General features: G+C 40.1%; 1 protein-coding gene across 2 annotated transcripts in view; it reads right to left on the bottom strand.

Annotated features, from left to right (window-relative positions):
• Positions 1-24,625, bottom strand: part of adcy8 (adenylate cyclase 8 (brain)) — a 169,956-nt gene that overhangs the window by 11,924 nt on the left and 133,407 nt on the right. For both annotated transcript variants that reach the window (XM_072441912.1, XM_072441913.1), the window contains 6 exons: positions 21,768-21,969; positions 19,352-19,441; positions 16,999-17,171; positions 15,253-15,331; positions 12,955-13,113; positions 848-994 (listed from right to left, as the gene is read on the bottom strand). In XM_072441912.1, coding sequence (XP_072298013.1) covers positions 848-994; positions 12,955-13,113; positions 15,253-15,331; positions 16,999-17,171; positions 19,352-19,441; positions 21,768-21,969 — 850 coding nt within the window. The remainder of the gene's footprint in view (positions 1-847; positions 995-12,954; positions 13,114-15,252; positions 15,332-16,998; positions 17,172-19,351; positions 19,442-21,767; positions 21,970-24,625) is intronic.

The following is a 24,625-nucleotide window of genomic DNA, read 5'->3' as shown; positions in this document are numbered from 1 at the left end:
GCCCGGCCCCCAGTCTGACAATTCGAGGCACTGAGGGGTGACCACACACACCAGCCAGGTTCGGTCTCTACTTCGCTGGACAGATGCCACGGGGCATTCAATTCAATTCAAATTATTTTTGTAAGGCCCAAAATCACAACAGTAGTTGCTTCGAAGGACCATTCAGGTTTAGTCCATGAGGAAAACATGGTCAAATGGCTAAAACATTGGATTTGGCTCTGTCAACTCTGCTCTAACTTAACTCTTCATAAAAGGGGAATATTTTTGGTATTTGATGTAGTAACCGTGTGGTGTGGTTGGATATGTCGACTTCAGTGAATGGACCACATATTATAACATATTGTTCCCCAGTAAACAATATTGCATTTGCATATAAATTTGTGTAAAAAAAATCTCATTATGATCTTTGGAGGGCGCCATACAGTGGCCTTTTATTTACAGTGAATTAACATTAAGAGAAATATCACAAAGCACTATACGGTTATAATCTTAATGTGTTTTCTCCTTGTGATTGGGTGATTTGAATACCTCTGTAATTATTCGGTCATCAGTACGTGCCGTGCTGGTTTTTGTTTTTTTTAAAGAAGAATAATAGTTTCTTTATTTTAGTTTCAGCCTTACAAGTTTTGTATCAAGTTTTCTGAGAGAAGAAGTTTATAATAAAGCAAGAATTACACAAAAATGGCTCAGAAAAAACCTGTTTTGTCAATACTTCAGGACGTCCTCAAGCAGCACCGGTTTAGCTTCATGTGGGTTAAATTTGGTAGAAATTTCTCCATCCACTAATCGATTAATTGAAAGAATAATAAGTTAGTAAGGCCGAGTGTTATGTGTAAGAGGAGCTGACCTCGTCGAAGTCAGCGATGATCTCGTTGAGCAGCCGCAGACACTCCACACCCTGATTATTCATCTCCGTCTGAGAGTAAAAGTCTGCGAAGCCCGGGATGGAGGCGAACATCACCCCTACTGCGTCGTATGACTGTGAGTACAGCTCCTGCACACACACAAGTATATACATACTACTACTAATACTACTACTGCATCGTATGACTGTGAGTACAGCTCCTGCACACACACAAGTATATACATACTACTACTAATACTACTACTGCATCGTATGACTGTGAGTACAGCTCCTGCACACACACAAGTATATACATAATACTACTAATACTTCTACTGCATCGTATGACTGTGAGTACAGCTCCTGCACACACACAAGTATATACATAATACTTCTACTGCATCGTATGACTGTGAGTACAGCTCCTGCACACACACAAGTATATACATAATACTACTAATACTACTACTGCATCGTATGACTGTGAGTACAGCTCCTGCACACACACAAGTATATACATAATACTACTAATACTACTACTGCATCGTATGACTGTGAGTACAGCTCCTGCACACACACAAGTATATACATAATACTTCTACTGCATCGTATGACTGTGAGTACAGCTCCTGCACACACACAAGTATATACATACTACTATTAAGACTACTACTGCATCGTATGACTGTGAGTACAGCTCCTGCACACACACAAGTATATACATAATACTACTAATACTACTACTGCATCGTATGACTGTGAGTACAGCTCCTGCACACACACAAGTATATACATACTACTACTAATACTACTACTGCATCGTATGACTGTGAGTACAGCTCCTGCACACACACAAGTATATACATACTACTACTAATACTACTACTGCGTCGTATGACTGTGAGTACAGCTCCTGCACACACACAAGTATATACATACTACTACTAATACTACTACTGCATCGTATGACTGTGAGTACAGCTCCTGCACACACACAAGTATATACATACTACTACTAATACTACTACTGCATCGTATGACTGTGAGTACAGCTCCTGCACACACACAAGTATATACATACTACTACTAATACTACTACTGCGTCGTATGACTGTGAGTACAGCTCCTGCACACACACAAGTATATACATAATACTTCTTCTTCATTGGTGTTTTATGGTGGTTAGTATGCATAAAGTGTTACATTACTGCCACCTACTGAAGTTGTACATCTTCAAAGTATGTGTTTTACGCTATACCGTTATATAAAAAAGAAAATGCCATAAGTCAACCTTCAGTGTTAATTACACATTTAGTCCTGTTAATTCTGAGACATTTCTGATCATTTTCATGGAAAATTTCTACAGTAACTGTGTTGTCCTTTCTAGAATGTATATTTTCATTAAAAAATAAATAAAAATCACCCAAATAAACATAATACATAATTTTATACACAAGCGTAAATGTGATTTAAATGTACAAACACAAACAAACCCTCCTCCTGCATAGTTTGAGTTGTAGTTGAGCTCCTGCAGTGCACTTCTGAGCAACACACACACTCAGACACACTCAGACACACACAGACACACACATACACACACAGACTCACACAGACTCACACATACACACACAGACAGACACACACAGACATACACACACACACACACACACACACACAGACTCACACCGACACACAGAAATACACAGACACACAGAAATACACAGACTCACACATACACACATACACACACACACACAGGTTCTAAATTGCAGCCAGTTGATCACTTTGCATGTGAGAGTCAAATCAGGAGAGGCTGGTGCGTGTCAGAGGAACAGACGATACAGTGCTAATTAAATGGAGCTGATTAAAAATGCATGTGAGCAGAGGTGGGTCGTAATCACTGCATTATTAATTGATTATTATGGAGAGATGTTTATAGGCTGGAGAGGTGTCCACACGCACCGGATTGGGCAGGTCAAACAGGGTCAAGCCTGGAGAGGTTCTAGACTGGTGTTTGACTCAGTTTACAATCTGAAGCGCTGAAGTGATATTAAAGGGCCTACGACAAACGCAGTTAAGAAAATGATATGAATGATTTTTGCTTTGAGATTAGCCTCATGATTAAAAAGTATAATTCAGGTTCAATTTTGGTTTTATTTATAAATTAGTTATGTTTAAGATAAGATAAGATAAGATATTCCTTTATTGTCCCACATTGGGAAATTTCATTGGTACAACGCAGGTAGATACAGAGGTAGATACAGAAGAACAGATCACTTATAGGAAGTCTGAAAAACACTTTCAGTAGAAGATCTCCTATAAATTAATAAAAAACTCCCATAGACAAATAAATAAATAAATACCATTGCATGTGATCCCGACAGTAATTGCACATGAATATGTGTCACGACAGCACATAGATTTGTTTGGGTGATTTATTATGACATTAACAGAACCGTTCCTGGATACAGAGTAAATAGTTGATTTTTTAAGTTCACTAATCATTTCAGTGTTTTTTTTCTTTTTTTTTCTTTTTAAATAAACATTCTGTATCATTTTTTGATGCCTGACAAACCAAAACCACACGATTTGACAATTCAACAATTTCGGATGAGTGTGATTGACAGGCGGATTAACCAATCAGAGAAACGCATGGTCCGTTTGTGCCTGAAACAACATGGCAGTTTACGAGGACTCAGAAACAAGCAACGCACTACACTGTAAATCTGAGGTAAATGAAGATACATATTTTGTTACGAGAATATTCAGAGATGTCTTCTGCATTTGAGACACAAGTGCTTCAAATTAGTGGCTGAGGTTGGACCGTCTCAAGTGAGGAGAGTTTTTGTGACGTCCCTTATGGTCCAATTCCAGACACTTCTGCATTTGAACGGAACGTAGGAGGGACTGGCTGCTAGGGCAAAAGGTTTTATACAATTTCAAACATTTATTTTTTCAGAGGTGCAATAGCAGAGACATTTGTTCCACCAATGCTGGTTCATTGGGGGCATCATATTTTTTCCAGCTGATTCAAATATATATATATATATTTTTGTCATAACAATTTAGAAGGTCAGGATTCTCTGTCTCCCAACAAAGTTAGATTGGGCTCATTTGAAATGTCTTTCCGTAGGATTTTGTTAAGGTGATAAAAAATATGTTATAATTTACTGCATTTCCAGCACATATGAAATATGTCTTCCCCATCTACTATGTGAATAAATAATATGTGTGATGTAACAGATTAAGTTGGATGTCACAATACAACATTTTAATGTGACAAATATTGTGAGAGAATTAATTACTGAGCAATTACTGAGAACTATTGTGTGTCTTTAATTTGATTTAAATTCTATTTATTTTTGTAATGCGCAAAATCCCAATAGTAGTTGCCTCGATGGGCATTACTATAATACTATTTAATTCCTATTGTCTGACATCTTACTGTTCTTCCAGTTTCTGACCAGCCTTATTAAATAAATAATTCAATAAAATCATCTGACAAATCCACTGACTCTGGAAATCTCTGAAATGCAGACTGTTGGAGAGTATGTGGCAGCAGGAGGCAAATCACTATCATGTGTTTTGGGATTGTCCTGTTGCTCAGAAGTTTTGGGATTGAGATCAATACAGAAAATTATTTTTTTTTCAGAACAGTTTTTGGGCCCCAGGACCCGTGCCATGGACACAACCAGGCGCTATTGCTGGAACATCTCCTGGCTGCAACGAAAAGGGCACTTACAAAAAAATGAATGACACAAAATGCACCAACAATCAAGGACTGGACTGACATTATAACAGACATTCGAAAAATGAAAAAAATTAAATTTGACTCAATTTGAAAATGGACAAATTTGACTGACTGTTGGCAAAGTGGGACAATTGTTTGGGTTTACATGTGCTTTAGTTTTTATTGTTTTGTTGGATGTCTTTTGATTTATGTCTGTTGTTTTCCTCTTTCTCTTTCTGGTCTTGTTTTGTTTATTGTTTCAATTCAATTCAATTTATTTTTGTAACGCCCAAAATCAGCAGTTGTCTCTTAGGGCGACAGTGAAAAACAGATTAAACAATGTCCATTGGGACGAGGGGCGATGTCCCAGGGTCCCCTGTCCTTAGACCCTCCTCCTCAGACAGGAAAAACTACAAAAACCTCTTTGGGAAAAAGTAGAAACCTGGAGGAGTTCTGCAGCGAATGGTGGATGCAAGATTTTATTATTGTATTTATTTGTTCATAGTTATTTGAAAAAATTAAAAATAAAATAAATGAATACATCATTCTGAATGACAATATAAATGTTAAAAAAAAACTTTTTTTAAACTAAAGTTTGAATTAAAACCACTAAATTCAACTTCTAAAATTGTCATGATTATTATTTTTCAGTTCTACTGTGACCTGTGACCTGAATAATGACAATAATCGATTAACCAAATAATCTTGTTATTCCTAACCTGGTTTGGACTGATTCAGCCTTGATTCAGTTGGGCCAAAACATATCTGAGCCAGATTTGATCAAGATTTGCTTTGGCTGTCCTTGCCCGGTTTAGCCCTATTTCAGTCCTGCTCCTGGTTTAGTCTGCATGACGTGCTCCATGACGTGCTCCTAACATCCATAATGCACAGCTCTTTTGTGTGAGGAGGCTGCAGAACTTGACTCCTCTTGCCCAGAAGCACACGCAGCGTTCTTAGGTCTGCTGGTCAACAATGAGATTGAACAAAGGATGATCTTCTCCTGTTCGCTGCAGGCTTGGCATACTCTGTACGGAACAGCGAAGAAGGGCATCTGAGCTCAAGTTACTCACGTATAAATCAAACTTCTCTCAACAGTCTCCCAGTCTATGGCGCAAGAAGGCTCTGGACAGTATTAGTATCAAATAAAACATTTTGTGAGGTTTTTGTGTGAATTTTTGTCAATGTCATATTTTTGCTGACTAAAACTAGAGGAAAAATTTAATTAAAATGATTTACGATGAATAAACAATGACTGAACTTACATGCATTTTTGTTGAACCAAACTGTGACTTAAAGTAGATATTGTCATTGACTTTTCAGTCCCAGAGCCGCAAACCAGAGCATAAACAAACTCAATGTACAAGTCTGTACATGAACCATGAAGCACAGACCTTAACCACTCCAGCACCAAAGGGCCCATTATTCACAAGGACATGCTAACTGCTGGAGAAGATAACTGTGACAGTCAGGAGGCAAGCCACTATCACGTCTTTTTGGACTGTCCTGTTGCTCCAAAATATTGGACTGAAATTAACAAGGCCCTGCAGACTGCTTCTGACATATCTCTCAATTTGATAAATACTGTATGTATTTGGGCCTCAAAACTCCTGCCATGGACACAATAATTGGTTACCTTTGGAATGTCCTTTTGGCGGCAGGAAAAAAGGACATCACAAACGAATGGCTGACACAAACATCACCAATGATCAAGGACCGAACTGATATTAGACATTCAGACTGAAAATGACAAATCTGACAGAATTTGGAATAAATGGGAATTGTTGTGCTGTAATTTTATTTCTGTTTAGTCACACTGTGCTGCTTGTGTTTATGTTATTATGTTATTATCATTCTTATTCTTATAATTATAATATATATGACTATTTGCTCTCGCCATGTGATTGGCCAGTTAAACCACTGGTGCGGACTGCAAACAAATCAGCAGTAGCCTAACAAGATGGATTCTCAAGAGTTCATGAGAATTCATCTTGCTGGCAAGGTTACCTCTCCCCTCCAATAATCAAAAACACTCCATTCTGAATTTCCTGATGTTTTCTCAACCTGTGATGTCATGAGTCATCAAAATATAAATTATTTGAATTTCTGCCATCAAATCACAATCTTTACAACTGCTTGGCTGCATTTATATGTGAAAGCCCTTTTTTATTTTTTCTCGCAAATATGTAATTCCCTCTGCTTTTCCTTTAAAAAGCGACCGCCTTCAAACCCGACCGCCTTCCCGCCCGTCCATGTTTTCTGCTGCGTTTTGCGGCATACCAAACGACGCTCAGTAATTCACTGTTGATGATTGCATAGTTTGCAAATCAAATAGTTGTTTGCCCTAACAAATTGCAAGACCGTGCTGAACGCAGACCTGAGCAGGGAGAAAGGGAGAGAGAGCCTCGGTGACCCGGCTGTACCCCCTCCTTCCAATACCTCCGTCACCTAGCAACAGAGACCCGCCGCTAATGCTAATGCTAAGACCGCGACACGAGAGGAAATTATCCTTTCAAAATAAAAGAGGAAGTGAAGCATTCATTGCGCCCCTGCTGGCCAATAGTGAAAAAAGCACAATATCTGCAATGCACTTTTTTTCATGGCGTCTCGAGGAGAATATAATCCATGAGTTTCAAACAAATCAGACAATGTTGAGTTTTTCATAGTAAATTTGTTACATGGTTATTAATTATTTCCAATCAGATCATAAAAACGTATGCGTATGAGTGAAATATGAGCTCCGTAGATCAATTCCATTTGGCGTGACTTGACCTGTCCAGGAAATTAAGCCTTTTTTGAGGGTGTGTTACGCGGAGACCGTAGGAATATCAAAACATTTTTTTAACCTTTATTAAATTTCAATGTCTCTAGATGCAAAAAAGTGTTGTTTTGAGCTCAATCGGACAAAAAACCAAGGACAAGTACAATTTTGAAAAAAAAGTCAAACGTGGCGTCGCCACTTCAATTCAACATCGCAGAAAACCATGAATAATAATATTTTTTTATAATCATAATAATAATAGTAAGAAATTCCATGGAATTAATTCCATTCCATAATATTTGCATAATTTGCATAATATTTGTCCTTTAATATATCAACGCCGCATCTGAATTATGTTTTATAATCATAAGGCTGATGTCAAACATTCACAAAAAGACTTTTATAAGATTTAATAATTCCAAGTTTGTGTGGCTGTGCGATGTGGCTAAATTGACAGTAAACAAGAAACTACTCCGGTTGGTCCTGCAGTTGTTCAGAGGAGACACATAAGTGATGGCACAGGTGCACTGTTTATGGAAATGATAAACTTTGAAAATGTCTCATGTTCTAATGTAAATGATTTGTTGAACTCTGTTACATCTAGTGTTTTGAATGTTCTGGACACCATCGCCCCTATAAAGGCTAAAATGGATAAAAATAAGCAGAAGGCGCTGTGGAGAAATGATGATTCGGTCAGGGCACAGAAAAGGGAGTGCCGCAGGGCCGAACGGAAATGGCGCAAGTCAAAGCTCCAGGTTCAAAAAGAGATTTACAAAGAGAAGCTGAACATGTACAACCTAATCTTATGTAGAACTAGGGAAAGATATTTTTCTGAAATTATTGGAAGCTGCAGTAACAACTCGCGTCTCCTGTTTGCCACAGTAAACAGATTAACAAACCCTCCAGCTCAGCTGCCGTTAGAACTCATTTCCACATCCAAGTGTAATGAGTTTGCATTATTCTTTAATGACAAGGTTCAGGGCATTAAAAATGCTATAAATCCCACAATGCAAAAAATTACCCTAAAACCACCAAGACACTTAGAGCTAACTCACTTTGCACCAGTAACTGACAAAACTGTCCATGAGATCATCACCAGTCTGAATTAATCTACATGCTGCCTTGAAGTGTTACCCACCAAATTTCTAAAGTCTGTGCTGAACAGTTTGTTAGCACCACTCACTCACATAGTTAACATGTCGCTTCAATCTGGAACATTCCCAATGTCTTTGAAAACTGCGGTCATAAAGCCTCTCCTAAAGAAGAGCAGTCTTGATGCCGCAGTACTGAGTCATTACCGGCCCATCTCTAATCTGCCATTTTGGGGCAAAGTCCTTGAAAAGGTTGTTTACCAACAGCTCACAGATTTCCTCTTAATAAACAACTCATTTGATGTTTTTCAGTCAGGTTTTAGACCTCATCACAGCACTGAGACTGCTCTTGTCAAGGTGACAAATGACATCCGCCTGAACACTGACACGGGCAAAGCCTCAGTCTTAATTCTGTTAGATCTGAGTGCTGCTTTTGACACTGTCGATCATGGGGTCCTCTTACAGAGACTAGAGGACTGGGTGGGCATCACTGGCACTGCCCTAAACTGGTTAAGGTCCTATCTGGAAGACAGGAAGTACTTTGTTGAAATTGGTAGCTGTGTCTCAGACCACATGACCCTGACCTGTGGAGTGCCCCAAGGGTCAGTCCTGGGTCCCCTTCTGTTCAACCTCTACATGCTGCCGTTAGGTCAGTTGATACGCAGTGAAAATGTGTCCTATCACAATTATGCAGACGACACTCAGATCTATGTTTCACTATCGGCAGGTGACTATGGACCAGTAGATTCACTCTGTCACTGCATCCAACAGATCAGTTTGTGGACGCAAAACAACTTTCTCCAGCTGAACTCAGACAAGACTGAAATAATCGTTTTTGGCCCACAGAAACAAAGAGAAAGTGTTAGCGGTCACCTCCAGAGTCTCGCTCTAAAACCTACAAACCAAATTAGAAATCTGGGGGTAATAATGGACTCAGACTTGAACTTTAATAGCCACGTCAAATCAATAACATCAGCAGCTTTTTACCATCTAAAAAACATTGCCAAAATCAAAAATATAGTGTCAAAACCAGATTTAGAGAGACTTATCCATGCGTTTGTCTCCAGTAGATTAGACTACTGTAACGGCCTGCTCACTGGTCTCTCCAAACGAGCTGTAAAACAGCTGCAGTACATCCAGAACGCTGCTGCTCGGGTCCTGACTAGAACCAGGAAGTATGATCACATTAGTCCTGTTCTCAGGTCTCTGCACTGGCTCCCTGTGGCTCAGAGAATAGACTTTAAAGCAGCTCTGCTTGTGTACAAGTCTCTCCATGGCCTAGCACCAAAGTACATCTTGGATATGTTAGTGCCATATGAACCATCTCGGACTCTGAGGACCTCAGGGACCGGCCTCCTGCGGGTGCCCAGAGTCAGGACAAAACATGGGGAATCTGCGTTTCAGTTTTATGCAGCTAAAATCTGGAACAGTCTTCCTGAAGATGTGAGACAGGCTTCTACTCTGACAATGTTCAAATCTAAGCTAAAAACAGTTTTGTTTAGCTGTGCATACGACTAAAAGGATTTTTTCTTTGCACTCTTCTCTTTTGTTTGTGATTTTATTAGTTTAGAAAATCAGTTGGATTGATAATTTTTAATTTAGTTAATTTTATTGTATTTCTGTAATTTCTTTGTGATTTGAATGCATTTTTCCTGCTGTGTGAAGCACTTTGAATTGCCTTGTGTATGAAATGTGCTCTACAAATAAACTTGCCTTGCCTTGCCTTACTTGCGGTTTCTCCTCAGCTTTTTCTGCATTTATTTCACTTCTCTGCAAAACCTCAGCGTTTTACCCTTTCTTATGTAATGAATTGGGTTTGGATAATGTTAGATCCATTAAGGACTGGAAATTATAAATGTTTTCTCCATATAACTTTAGTGTGAGTGCTTTCAAGAAGGAAAGAAGTGGAGTCTGAACAGACAGAGTCTGAGGAGGAGAGACTGGCTGCTGTGGTTACGGGAGGCAGAGCAACATGATGATGACACACGGCTTAGAGAGGTGCACTTTAGTGTGAGAAATAATCTAAATAAAACAGGAAATTCACAGAATTGAAAACTGTGAATTCTACTCTAATAAAGAATAATCGTCTCCTATAGCCTATAGCCTGCCTATATCTTAACATAGTGCTAAATAAATGGGCATGTGCTTTAACTGGTTGTATACACTTTAAAATAGATTTGAACAGTCTGGAAAAATGCATGTTTGGGAACATGAATGTGCAGGTACCTATGTTTCCCCGTCTGATGGAGGTGATATGTCAACTGAGGTTCGTGAGCAAGACCACGCCTTCGTCTTCAGACCACACCTCTATTACCCAGAAGCCTCCTTATACCAAACCCCTCAGTCACCACTTGACTCTGTTCTCTCGACTCGCCCTCCCTCGCCATATAATAGGCTCTTCAACAGTCAGTCTTCTAAGAGGGGGCCCCTGAACCGCTGGGCAGATTGCTGAGACAGAGCCCCCACCCTGAGTCTCTCGTCCCAGCCATCGGTCTGCAGTTTGAGCCACTATAGGTCACCGGTGTCCATCTCACATTAAATAATTGTTATTTGTAAATCTTGTGGTTGCGTGGTCCTTGCTAATGAATAGAATATGGGCAACATAGGTACGCACCCCAAAAGACTAGTAGTAAAAATAATTATAAGTTATTGTCAAAATTAACATTGGCAAATTAAGTGCTTTGCAAATCCCAAACTCAACCGAATCATTTTCCGTGCTCTGAATCTAGCAGTAATTGTTTTTACAATAGCATCAGCATTGAACGCCACATCTACTAATTTATACTTTTATTGTCTTAACCCCAGTGGCGTGCGGTCAGGGCAATCAATGCAAGCAGTGATTGACCAATAAAATCTAAAATGACAGTGTGTCTGAAATATATCCAAATAAGCCAGTTTTTCCCTCATTTCTGCTGCTGAAGCTTGGCAAGAAGTTGTGGTGTCTTTTAGGGGCCTCTACAGGCCGCTGGGTAATACTGTGTGGGAAGTTTGGTTCTTCTTCTCCAGCAGCGGCTCATGAGCGTTTAGAACCAGAGCGGACAGCAGCTTCTTTTGGAGGTCTGCACATGTGCTGAGGACCACACAGCCTCATGGATCTATGCTCAAACCACGCTGAATAAAACTGTGACTGAGCATGTGCAGAGGAGAAGTGAAGCCCTAACTGAGCATGTGCAGAGGAGAAGCGAAGCCCTAACTGAGCATGTGCAGAGAAGTGAAGCCCTAACTGAGCATGTGCAGAGGAGAAGCGAAGCCCTAACTGAGCATGTGCAGAGGAGAAGTGAAGCCCTAACTGAGCATGTGCAGAGGAGAAGCGAAGCAACAGCAGCACCAAGTTTCACCAAACTAACTTAAAAACCAGCTTAGACAACATAGAACCATAATTTGTGAAATCAGTGGTCAGTGAAGTGAGTCTATTTACTCTATTCAGCAGTTTTACAGGTATGAGAGTTCAGCTCAGTAGGATAGGCATTCATGCAGGAGACTCACCCACGCGTGTTCATTTAAAAAAAACAAAAAACCTTTATCTTCAGTTTCTTTAGCTTCACAGCCTGCTACCTTTGCCTTGTAACCACGCCATTTATATCAGTATTTGCCAGAAAAAAATGCACTTCGATCTTTTCTTCAAATTGGTCGGCCCTCCCTTTGTTTTTCTCGGCATTAGTGCCGTCATGTTTCCCAGTTGCTATGTTTGAGTGTGGATAAACAGCAGCAGATTGTTTCTGCTTTGGAAAAATCAATATTTCAGAAATGAGAGATGGCACTTAGGGACTTAAGCTTCAAGATGGGACCAGCGTTAAAAATACAGGATGGAAAAATCCGTCTGCTCACTCCATCTGGCACCGCCTGTCCACTCCTGTACTACAAACCGCTCCACTAAAGACCCATTAAAAGTTTAGAAACAAACACACTCTAAATGCTGCAACTGGAAAACAAGTTTAGTGACAGAATGTCATACAATTTGAAAAATTAAGGAAGTTCTGGCAAATTAATAACTGCTGTAATTGTTAAACTACACTAACACTAACATATATTATAAGTAGTTTGGTTTTATATTTTTTTAAATATGGCATTTTTGTGCAGTGGTAAAACTATGTAATGCTTGTGAAAAGCATACTTTGCTACAAAGGCGTGACACCACACAACAGAAAAAAGGTGTTACACCCCAAAATGTCAAGTACCCAAATACCCAAATACATTTTTATTACATACTATACCACAAATATTATACTATATGCTGGCTTGAATTCAATATGGGTGCTTAAAAAATTGTCTGTTTAATTTGTTTTAATTACAAAAGCAAACTAACGTCGCTCTGACCAGGTCGTCGGTGTAAATTAGAATTGGTTCTTGATCAACCTACCTAGATAAATAAAGGTTAAATAAAGATTCTGGAATCATGATCGTTCTGGCGGCTTGTGTGGAACTGAGTTAATCTTTGCTTTCAGGTTAAAACTTATGAGCAACTGCCCCAAAACCTAAGAAAAACTGTCCTCTAACACTAACAAGAGGAAGGCACGGTCTCTGCACTCACCTCATTGTCACGGTCTTTCTCCAGGAAGTGTCTGGCAACGTGGCTGGGCAGGATGTTCCTCAGCATGTTCTCGTTGTGCTCCCTCAGCTCCTTCATCTCGTTGATCTCCTCTTTGGCCTGGACCCTCCACAGAAAGTCCAGACGAGCCGTGTACTCCAACTGACAAGCAAACGCAGAGGAGAGGGTCAGATGGAGCAGAGGAGCAGTATGCAGAGGAGAGGGTCAGATGGAGCAGAGGAGCAGTATGCAGAGGAGAGGGTCAGATGGAGCAGAGGAGCAGTATGCAGAGGAGAGGGTCAGATGGAGCAGAGGAGCAGTATGCAGAGGAGAGGGTCAGATGGAGCAGAGGAGCAGTATGCAGAGGAGAGGGTCAGATGGAGCAGAGGAGCAGTATGCAGAGGAGAGGGTCAGATGGAGCAGAGGAGCAGTATGCAGAGGAGAGGGTCAGATGGAGCAGAGGAGCAGAATATGCAGAGGAGAGGGTCAGATGGAGCAGAGGAGCAGAAAACACAGAGGAGAGGGTCAGATGGAGCAGAGGAGCAGAATATGCAGAGGAGAGGGGTGAGAATGTGGCAAACACACGATGTCCACTGTACCTCACAGTCTGCTCTCTACTCTCCACTCAGCTGTAAAGCCAGTTATTTAGCAGCTTAACAGGACAGGTCAGCAGAGGGTGTGTCAGGGCAGTTAGAGGAAGGTAACAAAAGTGTCCCTCCTCTATGTCCTGCAGTGTCACAGTGTCCCTCTGCAAATTTAACCCCTCCATCTTAGGGGCCAATTTTACCTCAAACGCCTGAAAAAATTACCCTGTATTAAGACTGAAGCTGTTCTTGACCCTCTTGAGCACAAACAATTGGCAGGACCCTTAGTGAAGCTGAGACTGTCGTTTTGGACTCTGATGTCTGTTTTACTCTAATTATAAATAGAAACAAGCTCTGCTCAGAGGAAATCAGACTTTAAATCACGCCAAGGTTTTCTGTGTTAAATATATGTAAAGCTGGTGTTGGAGGCATCAGCTGATTTACACTAGATCGAGCTTTCATTGGGTTTTGACAATTATCTTTTAAAGGTTGAAGATAAATTCTCCAAAAAAAATGTTTTAGGTACTTTAGGTAGGCAAAAAAGTCATGGCAGAATCTATATAAAAGTCCTATTCATTTTTCATTTCATTTTGGGTATTTTGGTATTTTCTTATTAGTGGGTTCTTAGTACAAACTGACCCTGATGCTTCCCAGAACGATCGATTTGACTGGAAATAAGTGGGTTACAGCTTTATTTTTATGTACAGCATATGCAGCAGCCATGGTAGACAAAATAGAATAAAGAAAGAAAAATTCCACTGTTCCATGCTCAAAATAGAAAAATGCTATGTGTAAAGTAAAGGTAATAATTATCATGCAGGTAGGCTTACACATCACTCTGAAAAGTGGTTTATTTTTATGCCTATTTCTCAATCAGGAAATAGATTGACGATTAAACACGGCCCCCCACGACATGATGATAATCTTTATGAATGTGCGTTTGACAATATTTGAAAGTGTCCCTGATTGCAGTGGTTTTATGATTAATCCACAAATCAATGAGCAATTTCAATCAAATGAGCGTGGACAGGCCTTGCGGGTGTGCTCATGAAATCACATTTTAATAAACATTTGATTTGTTTATGCTCCACTTGTGTTCATAAACTACAGTAGATGCAGAGGAGAGGTTCAGATGGAGCAGAAAACACAGCAGAGAGGGTCACACTGAGCAGAAAACATAGAAGAGAGGGTCAGACTGAGCAGAGAACACAGAAGAGACGGTCGGACTGAGCAGAGAACACAGAAGAGAGGGTCGGACTGAGCAGAGAACACAGAAGAGAGGGTCAGACTGAGCAGAGAACACAGAAGAGAGGGTCGGACTGAGCAGAGAACACAGAAGAGAGGGTCAGACTGAGCAGAGAACACAGAAGAGAGGGTCAGACTGAGCAGAGAACACAGAAGAGACGGTCAGACTGAGCAGAGAACACAGAAGAGAGGGTCAGACTGAGCAGAGAACACAGAAGAGACGGTCAGACTGAGCAGAGAACACAGAAGAGAGGGTCAGACTGAGCAGAAAACACAGAAGAGAGGGTCAGACTGAGCAGAGAACACAGAAGAGACGGTCAGACTGAGCAGAGAACACAGAAGAGAGGGTCAGACTGAGCAGAGAACACAGAAGAGAGGGTCAGACTGAGCAGAGAACACTTTTTCCAACATAAAAAGTACAGACAATTCCATATTTTACAAGAAAAACATGAAGTTATCCTTCAAGCCTGACCTGCTGTCCGTGGTAGAATACAGCCAGGAGGAACATTGCCATGAGTAGTAGAGATGTTTCTTTGGTTCCCAGGAAGTTCCTACAAAAACAAGAGCAAATACATGTGAGACCAGGGTCAGGACGAGCCATAGTTTTGGTCATTGTTAAACATTCCAGACAACGCAATAACAGCTTCATGGGGACAATCAGGTGAAAGAGCCTCCACCGTGAACGTTTTCTGACAAATGAAGTCAAAATAATGGAAACTATGCAAAAGTTCTGATATTTGAAAGCGTTGCCATGCCAATGAGGACCATACAGATTAGTTCAAAGTTTCCAAACAAAAACATATTAAATTCACGAAAAGGATCAGAACTTAGTTTGAACACATTTACTATTACATTTTACTGCATTTATTTATTGAATAGGTAATAGGAGATAATTACATTTTCTCTAGATAATAAAATGTAATAAATAAAGTAAAGGCTTAAAACCATTAGAATTTAGATCTGAGTTAATAGACCTGTTAAATGTAAAATGTTAGTTATCTGCTCCACTTTTGCCTCAAGTCAAAAGTAGTTTAGTCATTCTGATGGCCGAGCATTTTTAAAGGGTCTATGCATACAGCAGTGTTTGTGTTGTGGTCACATGGCCGGTGTCACATGACCTGCTGCTGTCAGAGGAAAGGTCATGGTGCCTTCATGATCCGCCTCAGGACGGGATTTCTCACTTCTGTATAATGTGCTCAGTACAAAGGTCAGAACTGCTTACACCTCCAGAGCTCCACACGCCGCTGGATTCATCTTGGTGTATTTGTGCTACTTTTACAGTACTACATTTGTACACTTGTATCTGAACTTCTATTAGGCATTGAGTACTTTTCCCAACACAACTCTGGTGAAGGTGTAAAGATTAACAACTACACCTTAATTAGCCTTAATAAAGCATGAACAAAGACATTCATAATGAATAAATAGTTTACTAAGAATGATTCAAGCTTTGAAACAACTTAAGGGTTATAGAATTTATGGAATTAAGTCTTTGTGTATGATTTGTAAAGGCTATTAAAAGTGATCCTGGTTCAGCCGTGTATAGACCTGGTTTAGTCCTGATCCGGTCCACTTTTTTTTTTATTTGAGCAGTTTGTATAAAAAACACACACATACAAATATATTTTTCAAACAAATAGGAAAGCTCAAAAGAAGTAAGAAGTACAAATACCACTGTCACATGTAGTACGATTCTTGATCAGTGACAAAAGCATTACACAACCTAAGTGGTTCCAATAGCCCTGTTTCCACTGGTTCACTTCGGAGCAAATAGGTACAGTCTGAAAGTGTCACTGTCTTAGGTGAACTGTACCGGTTCATTAAAGGGCCGTACTTTCAGTGACCCAGCACGTTGGCAGCAACTGTTTCCTGTTTATCATCGCACAGCACTCGTGTCAAGACCCAACATAATATATTTCCAGTGTAATGCATCTAACTTTATCCAAACATTATTTAAACCTCTAAAACCTCTAAACTGGTCTGGGCGACAAGGGTCAGTCGAAATGTGGTTAATGTGAAACCTGTCAATCCAGTTCAAGTCCTAGCTTAATCCTGGGCCAGTTCTGGTTCAGACCTGGTTCAGACCTGGTTCAGACCTGGTTCAGACCTGGTTCAGACCTGGTTCTGACCCGGTTCCGTCCCGGTTCAGACTTGTTTCAGACCTGGTTCTGACCCGGTTCAGACCTGGTTTGGACCTAGTTCAGACCCTATTACTCACTGCGTGTTGTGGTGAACGGTGTCGTAGCGTACAAACAGGGCGGTGTAGAAGGCCTCGGTGAGCAGAGAGTACACTCCCATCATGAGCAGGAGGATGGCCAGCTTCAGGACCGAGTTCAGACGCAGGAACACGGCACAGGTCACCATGGCCAACACGCCGGTAAACACAAAGTACTGCGACACACATGGACAAGCATACAAAACAATATTTTATCATAAATATTTTGTGCATGTAACTGCTGAAGGATTCTACCTGGAATATGGCTTGAAAAACAATGTCTGTTTAACTTTTGCCATCAAGAATCTGAGCTTAATTTTGATGGTAGCTACAAATGTTTGTAGAGGACATATACATTCAAAAGACCTTTAAAAGACATTACCTTTTCATAATTCAAAAAACGAGTGTGATACTGTTGTAGAACAAAGCAAAATATTAGATGGACCGAGGAATGTTACCCATCCCCCATGGACCAACTACACTGCCTTCTCCAGACCCCCCTCTTTCCCTCTTTGGGTCAGCACCTCTGATAAAGTACACAGAGGACACCAAATGACTCCAAAGACCTGTTGTTAGTTCTCTTTGTTCTGCTGGATTAAAATGTCTCTCCTTAAATGACTATATCTCACATCTAAACGGACTGAATGCTTCACTGTGTGATCAAAACTTTGCTTAGTTTGTTTATGTCATATTTAATGTACTTCCTTATGACCTGCTAATGATGATGTTCATTGACACTGTTGCAGCATTTTGTTATGTCATTTTGTTTTGGTCAACGTAATTTTGCTGGTTTAAGTTAAATTTGTCCAAATTGACAAGATTGACTGAGAGTTAAAGTCACTCCGTCAGATAAAAAGACCCCCGAAACTCGCTCACTTGCTTTGAACCTCTACCACGACACACAAGGCCGCAGATCATAAGGGGCGCCACCCCTTAAAATAATTATTTTGAAACTCCTCAGAAATAATGCATCAATGGACTGCCGCTCTTGCTCGGCACACTCGACACGACATATCAGGTTGCAGACCTCAGGGGCCCCACCCCCATCAAGGAGAGGGTTCCTTGTCCCCCACGTCTGCATTCAGGCAACGGCCGAAGTGGCCGTTTTCATCAGTAAAGAATGCACAAGTCAACGGCTCTTGGACTCGCCAAAATCTTCACTATACTAAACACTAAACCCTGCACAAGGATCAGCACCACGGACAGCTCTAAGGACCCAAAGAGCTCTGAGGAGGCCTTGATCCACATCTGAGCCTTCCCTTGGATACGTAAGACCGGAGAGTGGCTGAAACTTTCAGAGTGGCATTAAAGGGAGGTTCCATTCAGATTATTTTAGAATGACTCAAAACTTAATTGTTAATAGCAGCGTTTCTTTTAACTAAGTTGAGCCCAGACATAGTCAGTGTAACCAAATGTGTAATTAATTGCTTTGATATTTTTTTTATCAAACCACACAAAATAATTCTGGTTTATAGACCCTTTTTATTGATATTTTTTAGAGTAATAATTGTCAGTCCATGAATCAAGTACATCCTTTTCAGATAAAGAGAGTAGGTATTAATGCTGAACAAGCTTCCCCTTTTAAAATATAAATAAGACTATTAACCACATAAAATCCTACACCAGTAATGACAAGTCCAAGAGAATATACATTATATAATGGTGCAACTGTGTGAGGAGGAAACGAAACAAATACCCTACATTTTGGTGCTGCCCGTGTGAAATTCCAGATTCTTAACCGAGCAATTGTCCTAGTCTAATAGATATTTGTGCTACACAACTGTGCTACACACAAGTGCCCCAATACCACTTTGATGCCTCTGGCTAAAAAAATACATTTGCTGAAACTCCAAAATTAGTCTGAGCAAACCTGACACAGCAGCATTATGGACTAATATGGATAATTAAATTGGATCTCACATTGGTGAAGAAAACAAACTGGATTATTCAGCTCTTTGCCTCTTTTACTGTATTGATCTTTTACCTGCTCAAACTAAGGTTAGTGGTAAAAACAACTATTAATTGCTAAGGCCTCCAACTAACGGGTAAAGAACCATTTGAAAACATGCATCCCTAATTGTAGCTCGTGTTGACTTCTATTCATTCACTGACTTACACCTACAGAATCTGACAGGTTAAGAAATATTTCTGACCAGTTTCAAAAACTTTGTCATTTGTTTTTTCATATTAAAAGGCTTCGGCTCGCGTCCAGAAGCATTGATGATGGACTCTGAAACACGTCTGAATGACTGAGGAACTAAATAAAAATTATGATTTTCCAAAGGGGTATTTTTCTCCTTCTTTTTATCAAATACCATGTTCTCCACAAACAGATACTTAAGCAGGATCACAGTACCTCAGGGTAGAAGCAGATGTCTGGCACTGCCCCTGACGTGTTGTATGTCTGGTTTTGGAGTGCGCTGGGCTTATCAAAGTCACACCACAACTGCAACACAAGACCACATACAGCTTCAGGAAACCCAGTCCCGATATCAAAGTATTGAAATACCAACATTTTTCATATTATCAGCATCAATTATAAGGCTAAAAGTAAGATTATAATGATTTTCCTTGTGATTACACTATGAAACTTTTCAAGATGTTCAGAAGTTACATAGTGCACCTCTAAAGTTCAAAACAAGAACAAAACAAGTTGAAAGTATTTTCTGGTGATCAGTTGAAGAGGCGTCATCGGCTCCAGGTACCACTGACCAACATAATCCTTCAACTCCTGAGTATTTAAACCTGCTTAGAAGGAGACAACTAAACCGACACAATGCTGTTTTGGTGCACCAAACCTAAGCCTGAATTACTATTACATTTTTCCATATACAAGGGGACATATTGTGCAAATATAATTATGTTGCAGTTTAATATTAAGTAGCACGAAAAAGCATTGGTTTGCTAAAGTGTTTGTCCCCTGGAAAAAATGTTTTTGTCTTGTCACGGCCACAAACTTGTATTGTGATTTTCTCTGAAAGAGCAACCCAAAACGTCACACAATTTTGAAGTGAAATGTGGGGAACATTGTACATGATATACAAATTAAAATAAGTTTGTCAAGAGAATGTTGGGGAGAAAACAGCATCATGAAGTCCAAGAAACACAGCAGACAGGCCAGGGATAACGTTGTAGAGAGGTTTAGCAGGGTTAGGTCATCCAATCCAACTTTATTTATACCGCACATTTTACCAACACAAAGTCTCCAAAGTGCTGCAAAGAGTACAAGTAAAATATGATAAAAAATAAAACATAAACAAACCAAATAAAAACAAATTAAAAGCGATATAAAACATACCAAATTATAAAAGACTGCCAGAGGACCATACAATTCTCATGTTGGGTTAAATGCCAGTGAATAAAAGTGCGTTTTTAAACAAGACTTCAACAAGACTTCATCTGCAAGCATCAACTGAAGGTGCAGTCTTTAAGTGGAGGAAGAGAGTTCCAAAGTTCGGGGGCGATTACAGAAAAGGCCCGGTCGGCTTTTGAGTCTCGGTTATACAAACCTTACCAATACCAACCAACCATTTACCAAGCTTTGAACATCTCACGGAGAACCACCACCTTCTGTCCTTTCATGTGCCTAGGCACATGAAACTTGGGACAGTGATAGAGCTACCTTTGACCTTTGACGAATAAAACACACCTGGCAGCATCGCTGTATGATAAACAGGAAGTCAGCCATGTTGAATCAAAGTGGCACCGCCACGCTTGACTTTTTATTTTCAAAATCATACTTGTCCTAGGTTTTTTGTCCGATCGAGCTCAAAACAACACCTTTTGCATCTAAAGACATTGAAATTTAATAAATATTCAAAAGAATGTTGATATTCTTTACGGTCTCCGTGTAACACGCCCTCAAAAAAGGCTTAATTTCCTGTTTTTTTAAGGACAAGTCACGCCTAATGGAATTGATCTGCGGAGCTCATATTTCACTCACTAATGCGTTTTTATGATCTGATTGGAAATAAATACCCATGTAACAAATTTACTCTATAGCGCCCCCTACCCATTATGTGAAAAACTCAACATTGTCTGATTTGTCTGAAACTCATGGATTATATTCTCCTCGAGACGCCATGAAAAAAGTGCATTGCAGATATTGTGTATTTTCACAATTGGCCAGCAGAGGCGCAATGAATGCCTTCACTTCCTCTTCCTCTTTTATTTTGATGGGACATTTCCTCTCGTGCCGCATTAGAATTATTATTCTTTAGACTTTATTCTTTCTGCCACAACTCGGGTATTTTTGACCCCCTGAACATCAATGAAAAGTCGCGTGTCACCGAGGCTCTCTCTCTGTCTCCCTGCTCAGGTCTGCGTTCAGCACAATCTTGCAATTTGTCAGGACAAACTACTATTTGAATCCCAAACTACGCAATCATCAACGGTGAATTACTGAGCTTCGTTTGGTATGCCGCAAAACGCAGCAGAAAACATGGACAGGCGGTCGCGCGGGAAGGCGATAGTCATCATCGGCGCTACCGCGGCTTTACTTTAAGTTTGTGGTCGTAATGTGATATCATATGGGTAGCTCCAGGGGTACAAATACTTTTGCAAGCCACTGTAACATCTCCATGAAACAAGAAGGTGGTGAAACATCCCTGACCAGAAAAGTTACATAGTGCACCTTTAAACAAGTGTGACCAAAATAAAACTCAAATCAAGGCATGCTATAGGAAAAACATTGCACATGATTACAAGCTTACAAATTCAATTCTACAACTAAAGCAGCTTATGTCCCATGAAAGCCTCGCAGTGGCACTCACGATGTTGATCATGGCTGCGAGAAAGTTGATGAGGATGGAGAGGCAGACAATGGCGTTGCGGGCGGACGCGGTCTCGTTGACCCAGCAGCAGGCCGTCCTCAGCACCAGGGGCAGGCACTTGTAGTCCTCTGCTGTGGTGACCAGGAGCAGGCAGGAGTGCAGAGCGATGAGGACAGAGAACTGCACGGCCATCGTCACCATGCTGAAGAAACAACAGACACAAACAGCTTTACACAAGTCCTCCAAATCAAAATAACATATTTGGTACTTTTGTTGGTTCTCAAAATACGCCAAATGGTGTCGTATTTAGAGTGCCAAAACAGCGCCATTGCTGGTCTTGTCTAAATTATATATCAAGTCAACAGAGACATGAGACTTGCCACGAGTTGTGGCGATTCCAGACTTACTCGATTATTTGTATCATAGATCCAGGAAAAACATATTTTCTGGTGATAACAGCCTCATGCTGCTCAAAAACGTGTGAATCCACAATAAAGAGCTAGCTTACACTTCTCAGGTTTGTTTATGTCCCAACAGGAAGTGACATCACGGACCACAGGAATAAAAAATAAAAACAAGTTTTTATTTATACATATTAATATAATCTATTATTTACTATAGTGAAGGGATATGGCATTATTAAATGACAAATCTAAAACCTAATATGGAAAAAATAAAATATTCAATCAATTTCAGTAATAATCTCCAACAATACATTTGTATACACGTTTTATATCAAAACAAAATGTATCATACTTTTAACAGTTGAGAATATAAAAATCATACATAAGGTGAGAGTTTTTTAACCGAGCCCGCCGACGTCAAAAACGGAGATTCGAAAAAAAATATATATATATATTTTTTTTTTCCTGTTTTCGCAGATTTTCCGCAGTTTTTTGGGCCAAAACCTCAAAAAAATATCAGAGTTTGTCCGAACGTCAGAGCTCACGGCTTCTTAGATCCATGAGATCAACTGGTACAGTAACATAAAGGATGCGGGGTGGGCGTGGCTTTGGCTCGCGCTCCCCATTCATTGAACTTGTGTTCAAACGAGGAAATGAAGAATACTCGTCTTGACCGATTATATCAGAATAATTTTGTTGTTGCCATTGGACATGTCCAGCTCGTCTGTGGAGTCACACGTTCTCTTCTGAGCGCATTGTAAGGACGCTATTTGTCCCGATGAGATGAGCTGCGTGTCACGACTCGAGCGTGGGAAAATTACCGCGCCGTTCGATCAAATAACTGGCCAAATTTAAGCTGCTCAATAAGACATTTTCATTCATTGCACACTTTGTGCTCCTGTCCAGACTCAATAAAGTTTATCAAACCGACTTGTTTGGTCACGGGATGATTCATTTTCTGAGAAGCTGCCAGTCTGGGTTAGTTTATGACATTGAAGGTATTTTTGTACACTTGTATAACAAGAGTTATTTTCAATGTCTTGCATTGATAACTATCATTATGTAGATAATGTAGAGAGGTGGGAGTAGGGCCTATATTCTAAGAATCCAAGAAAATGATTTAGAATAAAATTTTATTTTTAAATTTTGGATGGTAGAAATGTGATTTGATAATGGGGAAATAAAATAGTATTTTTATTTTTATTCCGTCCTCCCCTTTTAAAAATGCCAAGGAAAATCCGTGAAACAATAAATTAAAAAAACTCTCGCCTAATTAAAATAAAAGCTTTAGATGTGCTGTTTCCAAGTTTAATCAAAATGCCATAATTAAATAAATAAAAAATATTAAAAATGAATCTGCCTCAGGGCAGTTGTTTTTTGAGAAGGGCAACAGACTTTGAGATAAAGGTGTTCTGGACATCACAGACATCCCAAACAGGGGCCAGATGAAATGTGGGAACATAAAGTGGGATCAGGTCCTGGAGGATCTTGGTGCTGCTCACAGAAGGAGGGCAGTGTTCTTGATGATGAAGCAGCTTTTCTTCTGTACCAGAGATAGACTTGTACCAGCAGATGTAGGAAAAAGTGAGAGTGCACTCACTGATTTGAAAAGGTGGACATGATGTGTTGCTGCATTGGATGTGTGGTGTGAGACTGGAGGATTATTTGAAGGACATAACTGGATATGGTCTATCCCTACACAGATTTGTCCTGAAGTATCAACCCGGCTCATTGAGGTGTAAATTGGATTCATGCTGTAACATAAAGCCTCAGAATCTTGTTCTTAGTCAATGTCTTGTTGTGCAGTGTCTCTATACAATGAAAACATATCATACCATTATGGATACAAGGCAGAGTGGAAATTCAATGTACAGATGAATAAGAAGCACATAAAGCACATGACATAAGTGTAGGATATGCAGATGGCCTCTCCCTGTTGCCATGGTGACAGGAATGCGGGCTAAAGTTTTTATCAGTTAACGAAAACGTGAGCGAACGAACAGAGACGCTTTGATCGTGAAAATAACTTTTCCATCTAATGACTTCTTTCTGATTACAGAGACACATTTTCTCTCCAAGACAAAAGCTAAAACGCTAAAAAGACTATGCGGTTTTAGTAGACAATCATCCGATTGCAGAATTTGTCCACCAGATGACGTTACTGTACATGACGTTATTGTGTTTTACATGTTAATTTAACTGTTTTATAACTTGTTTTGTGGATACATTTTCCTTTGTAACTATTGTGGCTAATTCTGAACAATGGCTGTATTACCTTATCAAGCTCTGACCCCAGCGTGCATGCTGATTGGCTGAAGCCACGGCACCAAAACCCCCGCAGGGGTAAGTCAGAAAGACAAAGGAAAGACAGTCAGTTCGATTCAGGTTTCCATCGGGGGCTCCAGGGGATTTCCATCTGAGGAGATCCATGAGATTGGATCTTGGGAAGGTCGT

This window comes from Eucyclogobius newberryi, unplaced genomic scaffold (genome assembly GCF_026437365.1).
Source record: "Eucyclogobius newberryi isolate DKJ021-1_F unplaced genomic scaffold, fEucNew1.0.hap1 SCAF_12, whole genome shotgun sequence".
Taxonomy (NCBI): Eukaryota; Metazoa; Chordata; class Actinopteri; order Gobiiformes; family Gobiidae; genus Eucyclogobius; species Eucyclogobius newberryi.
The sequence above is the reverse complement of the archived record's forward strand: the minus strand, read 5'-3'. Positions and strand labels throughout refer to the sequence as shown.